The sequence below is a fragment of the Echinops telfairi genome, unplaced genomic scaffold, assembly GCF_000313985.2.
Source record: "Echinops telfairi isolate 266 unplaced genomic scaffold, ASM31398v2 ScPeMD7_7420;HRSCAF=8458, whole genome shotgun sequence".
NCBI lineage: Eukaryota > Metazoa > Chordata > Mammalia > Afrosoricida > Tenrecidae > Echinops > Echinops telfairi.
The window spans coordinates 48,636,445-48,644,028 of NW_022111320.1; the positions used below are offsets into that span (position 1 = coordinate 48,636,445).

The following is a 7,584-nucleotide window of genomic DNA, read 5'->3' on the forward strand; positions in this document are numbered from 1 at the left end:
GATCTTGGGAGAGGTACTGGTCCTGTTGGTAGTGTTGAGGCTTGGGGGGCATGGCGTGGGTAGTGAGTCCCTTAGGCTGGGACATGCAGTGGCTTTAGCAGGATGCCAAGGCGGGAGATGAGGGGAGGGACCTCCAGAAAGGGCTTCATATGCTGGGGGGAGCTGTGAACCCGCTCTGCAGTGGATGGAAGCTGACCAGAGGGAAGGTGACAGGGCAGTGAGCAGTGGTGGGCACTGATGGCTCCTGAATGCCTGCTGTGTGTGTGGCGGGGCTGCCGGTGGGCTTTGCTTAGTTGCCCCTCTGAGAGCCCGGGGTGAGGTGGTGGTGAGGTGGAGGTGGTAGGTTTGAGGCTTGCACCCCAAGGTGAGGCCAGGGCAGGCTGAGGCTGGGGTCAGGGGCTTGGTGATAGCCGATTGGCCTGTGAGTCCTACCTCCCTGGCAGACAGCCCTCCCACCCTCTCCCCCTGCCACCAGTCTTGAACCTTTCTGGGTTACCTTTCCTCCAGCCTTGAACCTTTCTGGGTTACCTCAGAAGAGTGGACAAGTGGCAGTCCTGTGCCCTGGATTGGCCACCCTGCTGTCTGCAGCTCTCACCCTCCCTAGTGCTCTTTGAGTGTCCTCTGGGCTGGGTTGGTACAAGTGTGAGGTCCCTACGGAGGCACCATGAGACCCCCGTCCTCCCAGGGATAAGGACACCCCACGCCCACCCCTATAATCTTCTTCCTTGTCTCTGGGCTTCCACTTACTGGTGAGTCTCAGGGCTCTGAGGAGGGCTTAGCACGTGTGGCTGCTCCTGACCTGCCCCCAGGGACAATGGGGTGAGGTTGGGACGAGCAGAGTCAGGTCGGGGCGGGGACTGGGCCAGCCCTCAGCTGGACCAGGGAGGGAGGAGCCGCTGGCCCAGGCAGAGTGGAGTGCAAGCCAAGCCAGATCCCCACAGCCATTCCTTTCGGGCTCTGGACTCTGCACGGGCAGCATGCTGGAGGCCCCCTGCCCACCCTTCCCACCAGGCCCCTACCCCGACAGAGACTCCTCCACTCCTCAGCACTGCATCCCCAAGCCACCTGGCCCAGGTCACAGCTGGGCTGGGGCCTTCCAGAGAGAAGAGGTGAGACCTACAGAGGTGGGACAGCCATCTGCCCTCAAACACCCCCCCCCCCAACATACACACACAACAGGTGCTGTCTGTTTTACAGACCCCTCAGAGCCCAGGACAACAGCAGCTTTGATGGCCCCACTCGAACCCAGCCCAACCCAAACCTGCTGGAGGTTCTCAGGACAGGACTGGCTGGGGGTGTGGCTCTAGGGAAGGAAAGTGAGTGCCTGCTGAGTCTTAGGGAGCCGCCCAGGTCTAGGAGGCTGGACCCAGGGGCTGGCCACCAGCAGTGTAGGTGGGAGAGTCCTGCTTAAGGACCGAAAGCCAGTTCCACTGGGTGCACTGGGCTGGGGTGCACTGGACACGGAGGCCTGAATCCGTGATCGTGGGGGTGCTGGAGACACGGGCACTGGTTAGACTTGGGGTCCTGAGGGCCACAGCCAGCCCCTCCAGTGAGGTGAGGGTGGAGGAGAATCCAATCAGGTTTGGGCTTTTAGGTGCTAAGCTGAGTGGTAGCAGGGTAGCAGGCCAACGGTCTGCATTATGGGCGACTCCAGGTGAGAATCTGGTGGCATAGTGGGGGTGTTAGTCCGGGTTGACTAGAGAAACAAATTCCTAGACACTCGTGTATAAGAGAGAACTTTATATCAGAGAGTAATTGTACATTAAGAAAACAACCCAGCCCAGTCCAGATCAAGTGCATACGTCCGAAATTACCCCATATGTCGATACTAGTCCTTAAATTCCACTTCAGATTCATGCAACACATGCAATGACGCTGAATACAGGAAGATCACAGGCCAGTGGGTGGGAAATCTTATGGATCCAGTGGCGGTGGAAGCAGCTCAGCGCTGGCGTGGGTCTCCACGTGGCTCCTCCAGCTCCAGGGCTCGGGCTCTATCCGCGTAGCTCCATGTGGCTTGTCAACAGGAATGTCTCGCAGGGAGTGTGGGTGGGTCTGGCCTCCTGTGAGCCATTTATCTCCATGGCACCTCCAAATGAGGTCATTGAGCTGCAGCCTGATGGACAGGCTAGGCTCCACCCCCTCGCAAGTTGACACGCCTTGGGCTCCTAATCACTAGTTTGCCTGGGTCTCAGATCTGTTGTAGAAAGCCCACCGCCTTGCAGGGGGGAAAGATGAGGCTTTCTGCTCCTGCAGAAGAGTCAGAGCCTTGGAATCCACAAAAGTTGTTCTATTCTGTCCTATAGGCCGTAAGTCAGATTGGACTCAGTGGAAGTGAGTGAGGGCGGGTGAGATAGCCTAGTGACTGAACTCAAGTGAGGATGGTTTGGGTGAATAAGAAGGGAAGATGGTGGTGGACTCCCGTTGAAGGTAGCCGAGGGGTTTGGTGGGTCTCTGAGGCCGGAGTCCAAGGTCACATGGTCAGTTTGGACTAGTTGGTCAGCAGCCAGGAGTGGCCCTGCCCTGGAACAAACATCTGGTTCTCAGCAGCCCCAGAGGTGTAGCTGGAACTGTGGTAGCGGCCAGGGCCTCCTGCCGTGGCCTCCTTTCCTCACCTGTGAATGGGAGAGGGGTTCAGAAGAAATGGTCCGGAGCCCTGGTCAGCACCTGTACCTCTGTGTTCCTTGCTTGTTGGTGGGCGGATGAGCAGGTAGGCAGAGGGTAGGGAGCTCAGCAGAGGTGACAGACATCCTAGTGGTGAGGGCTGACCTCTCTGGATTACCTACGTCTCAGATCTGTGCTAGAATACATGGAGAAAAGGACTCGCCCACAGGACCACCACCCAGGGCTTAGAAGTTTTAGCTAGTGACGGTCAAGCCAAGACTTACTCAGTTGTTTATGTGCCCCTAAGCCAAGAGATAGGCCTACTCCCAGGTCCCTGCAGCTGCTGAGCTGCAGTGAAGGGCGCTGTGGTAGCAGGGGTCCCAATCCCTTCCCTAGATAGGCTCCACCCCTACCTCCAGGCTCCACCCCCAACCTATTCTATTGGTCTCTGGCTTGCAAACCCCACCTCTGTATTTTAGCCTCACCCCATCCAAACTTAGGCTCCGCCCCCAGCGTGGCCTCCTTGCTGAGCCTTGGGTGCCCCGGCCAGGGGGCCCCCCCACATCCCTGCGGTCTGCCGGGAGGAAGCGGCCCTCCTCCCCCACCGTGACTCTGCGCTTCCTGCCAGGGCCCCGGGCGGGAGGGGACATTTCCCGTTCACACCAAAGTTTCCCTGGTGGCACCCAGACTGGGGCTCAGCCGCCATCCCTCTTGCCCATGGAACTGGCTGTGGGGCCTGGGGTCCAGGTAACCAGCGAGGGTGGGCGGAGGTTCCTGCCGCCGCGGCACCGGGCAGCTGGGTCTATGGGCGTGGATGTTGTGTGTGCGTGTGCATGGGTCCGTGTGCCCGATGGTGTACAGGATTCACAGACGAGGACGGCAGGCTGTGACTGCCAAACTGGGAGAAGGTGCAGGGTCCAGCCAAGCCCAGGGCTCTGTGTAGGGGCGGCTGGCAGCGCTGATGCAGCCTGATCCACAGGCATGCCCCAGGCCCTGTACGCACTTGGGAACCTCCCCTGGCTGTCAGTGCTGCCAGCACCCCACCCCCTCACACACCCCCTAGGGATGTGGGAGGGGAGACTGGGAGGAGCAGATGGGGGACCTGGAAGGAGTCTGCATAGTGCCCCCTACTCTCCTGGTGCTGACCATCCCAGTTCCTGTCCTTCCTCCTTGCTCTCTCCCCACCCATCTGTTCCATGTCCCCCTCCACTGGCTACCTGCCTGTGCCCAGTGAGTGCTCCGCCTGCCCCTCACTGTGTCCCCCTGGCTCTGTGCTTGCAGAAGGACCTGGGCTACCTACAGCAGTGGCTGAAGGCCTTTGTGGGTACCTTTGAGAGGAGTATCTCGCTGTCCTCTCTCGAGCCCCGCAGGTGAGGCTGCCACTACAGGGAGGGCTGGGCTGGGCAGGGCGAGTGGGGGGGTCCATTTTCCAGTAACCCACTCTGCGCAGGCTGGAGGAGACAGGCGCGGAGGTGCCGCTGCTGCCCCTGGATGCCCTGCACGTGCTGGCCGAGCAGCTGGACCAGGGAGACCTGGAGCAGGCCTTGCTGCGCCTCAAGCTCTTCATCATCCTCTGCAGGTGGGGCGAGCGTCCCTGGGGAGGGGAGGGGGCGAGGACCACAGGCCAGAGGGTCACTGTGACCTCGCCCGCCCACCATCCACTCTCCCAGGAACCTGGAGAACGTGGAAGCAGGCTGGGGCCTGGTGCTGGTGCCCCGGGTGCTGGCCTTGCTGACCAGCTTGGTGGCCGAGGTGAGGGGGCTCCACCGTGGGGCAGTGAGGGCAGGTGGTGTCCACTGCCTGGCTGACCCCACCTTCATCCCTTCTCCCACAACCAGCTGAAGGATGCAGTCCCCCCACAGGAGAGCCCCGGGCCTCCTCGCCCCCTGGAGTATGTGGCCCTACACGCCCTGCTCCTCTGTGAGGGCCTCTTTGACCCCTATCAGACCTGGCGCCGCCAGCACAGTGGGTGAGACCCAGCCCTCAGCAGGGGACAGGGAGGGGGACAGGACTTGGGGTGGGGGCAGCCTGGGAGAGTGTGGCAGTGGGGGAAGGCAAGGGCAAAAGATGTGCCAACAGCTGTGAGGGGAGGGGAGGCCCAGGAGGGGTGAGCCCAACCTTAGCCCTCCCCCATCTGCCCCATTCCCCAGGGAAGTCATCAGCTCCAGGGAGAAGAGCAAATACAAGTTCCCCCCAGCAGTTCTGCCCCGTGAATTCAGCACCTTCTTCCAAGGTCAGGACCGGGCCCTTCCTGCAAGTCCCTGATTCCAGCTTGATGCAGGGCGCAAGGGTGGCTCCCGGGGGATTTGAGGACTCTCCCGCAGGAAGGCCAAGTGCAGGGGCAGAGAGGGGATTAAGGGCACAATTGGGCAAAATGCTCAACTCCTCCCAGGGAGCAAGGGCCTCCGACATCCTCTCCCCTCCCGTCTCCTTTCTGCATCACGCAGCCCATGTGGATCGATGGGGATCCTCGGAGAATCCCTGCCCATTGAGCCCCTCAGTCTCCTCAGGTCAATGTTTCTACTGCCTGCTACTCACCGAGGAGCTGATCACCAGGGCACCTCTGATGACCCTATGTCTTGGGTTCCTCCGAGACAGCTCCCCTCCCAGAGCTGTCTCCCCACTGCCCCCCAACAATCCAGACACCTCGTAACTGCATGGAGTATCTTAGAGACACTGAGACACCTTAATACCCCACAGCAGATCCTGTCCCCATCTGAGCAATGCCTCACCCAGAGCCCACCGCAAGTCCTGGCCTCACCAGGAGCCCCTGCCCTGCCCCCTTCTCCCCACAGCCTGGGCACTCTTCTTAAACAGACCTCTCTCTCTCTCACTCTCTCTCTCTCCCACTTTAAATCCCTGGATGGTGGCTCTCCAGACCAAATCCTCTCCTCCCCACAGCCTCTTCCTTCCGCGCCAGCAACTCTGTTCCCCCACTACGCACGCACCCATCCTCTCATTCCTAGAAAGCAATGGGCTTTTCCTGGGGCCTCGCCTCCAAAGCCCTGTTCCCTGTGCGTCACCCCACCTCCCACCCACCCCAATCCCACCTGCATCTCTCCCCAGCAGCCCCATGTTCTCCGCTGTCATTTGCATTTTCCCGTCCAGCTTTGCTGGAGCCAGGCCAGGTGACCCTCCCACATACGAATCTCTGAAAGCCCCTAAAAGCCCCTGGATGGGTGCAGGAGGGGGACGGAAGGCCATCTGTACTGCAGCTACAGCAGGGTCCTCACAGCAGGGTTGGCAGGGTCTAACGGCCACAGATCAGAGGGTGCAGATTTGCATCTTAGAAACTAAAGCTGGGATCACTCTGAGGAAGTGGGACTCCCCCCGCCGCCCCCCCCCCCCACACACACTTTGGATCTGAAGTCATCTGAGACCTTCAAGGCTAGACCTTCAAGGCCAGATCCAAGCCCCCTGAGGCTTCCCCTGGGTAGCAGGTCCTTTCTTCCTTATACACCCCAGCACTCTCTGTAGCCCCTCAGACCTCCTGGAGCAGAGAGCCAGGCCTCCCCCTCAGATGAGTCTCCCAACCCTGTTACTTGTCTCACCGTCCTCCACCCCCCACCCCAGCCACCTTGGTGACACTGCCGTGCCCTCTCCCATGCAGAGAGCCTGCAGCTTGCCGAGCACCTGCCTCCCACGCTGCTGTTGCGGCTCATCCACCTCTTTGGCGCTGTCCTTGCAGGAGGGAAGGTCGGTTGGGTGTGAGCCCATTGGGCCGAGGGAGGGTGGGTGCCCTAGGCTCTGCTGCACCAGCCCCAGGCCTACCGCTCCTCTGTCCACCGATGCAGGAGAATGGGCAGATGGCTGTGAGCGCCGGCTCCGTGCAGGGCCTGCTGGGTGTGGTGCGGGGCTGGGGGCCGGGGCCTGCCCGGGACCCCCACCTCATGCCGCTGGCCCTGGAGGCCCTGGTGGGTGCAGTGCATGTCCTGCACACCAGCCGCACACCGCCCCGTGGGCAGGAGCTCCGTGCCCTGCTTGAGGGCTACTTCTGCGTCCTTAATGCCGACTGGCCCACGGGCCCGAACCCAGGCCCGGAAGAGACCCTTGTCAGTCTGCGGGTCAGCATGCTTGGTGGGTATGGGGCTCCTCTGTTGCTGGGGTGGGCACCCTGGAAGCGGGAGGTCTGAGTGAAGATGCAGAGGCTGGACTGGGGGCCAAGATTTAGTGGGAGATGGGGAGGGCCTGACCTTTGACCCCCTCCACAGAGGCCATTCCCAGGATGCTGGCATGCGAGGACCGGCCAGTGCTGCAGGCCACCTTCCTTAGCAACAATTGCTTTGAACACCTCATCCGGCTCATCCAGAACAGCAAGGTGGGCTGCCAGGCTGCGCATGCCGGGCGTGGAGCCAGAGGCTAGGGACACAGACTGGACCCAGCTGGTGCTTTGTGGCCAGTAGGAGGGGAAGGCTGGAGCCCAGACGAGGGCCCGTCCTCAAGGGCTGCTGTCCGAACTGGGGCTGGGCCTCAGGACAGCTCTGCACCCTACGAGGGGACGGCGGGGGTGGGGGTGCTGGTGTTCTAGGGCAAGAGCTGCCTGCCCCTTGGTCTCCTGTTCCCCAGCTTTACCTGCAAAGCCCAAGGAGGAGGGCCCTGCTGCTTTCAAATGTGGTGCCCATTCATATTTGCCCACTCACTGCCCTCTGACTCTCCCTGTCTGGCCAGACATTATGGGCAGCTCAGCCCCCAACTCTTGCCTAGTGCCAGGTGGGGGTACTTGGCTGGGGACTCACACATCCATCTGGGGCAGAGCCCTGGAGGCTGCCCCAGGTTCTGCTCTAATCGCCCCCTCCCCTATCTCCCTCCTCCTTTCTCTTCCCTATTCCCTCCACCCGTGCCCCTTCCCCACAGCTGTATGTGCAGGCCCGGGTACTCCCTGAGGGGGACAGGGACCTGGCTACCCGGTTACTGACCGAGCCCGATGTCCAGAAGGTATCACCCTGGGGTTGGCCAACTCAGGCACCCACCCCTCTGGGG

At 61.3% G+C, this 7,584-nt stretch overlaps 1 protein-coding gene across 1 annotated transcript in view; it reads left to right on the forward strand.

Annotated features, from left to right (window-relative positions):
- The first annotated feature begins 977 nt into the window (after positions 1-977).
- The window catches only part of NBEAL2 (neurobeachin like 2), a 23,208-nt gene continuing 16,601 nt past the window's right edge, over positions 978-7,584 (forward strand). Inside the window, exons 1-10 of the mRNA XM_045297702.1 lie at positions 978-1,109; positions 3,886-3,974; positions 4,055-4,183; positions 4,275-4,356; positions 4,443-4,573; positions 4,755-4,837; positions 6,215-6,300; positions 6,399-6,681; positions 6,816-6,922; positions 7,459-7,539. Of these exons, the coding sequence (XP_045153637.1) occupies positions 978-1,109; positions 3,886-3,974; positions 4,055-4,183; positions 4,275-4,356; positions 4,443-4,573; positions 4,755-4,837; positions 6,215-6,300; positions 6,399-6,681; positions 6,816-6,922; positions 7,459-7,539 (1,203 nt within the window). The remainder of the gene's footprint in view (positions 1,110-3,885; positions 3,975-4,054; positions 4,184-4,274; positions 4,357-4,442; positions 4,574-4,754; positions 4,838-6,214; positions 6,301-6,398; positions 6,682-6,815; positions 6,923-7,458; positions 7,540-7,584) is intronic.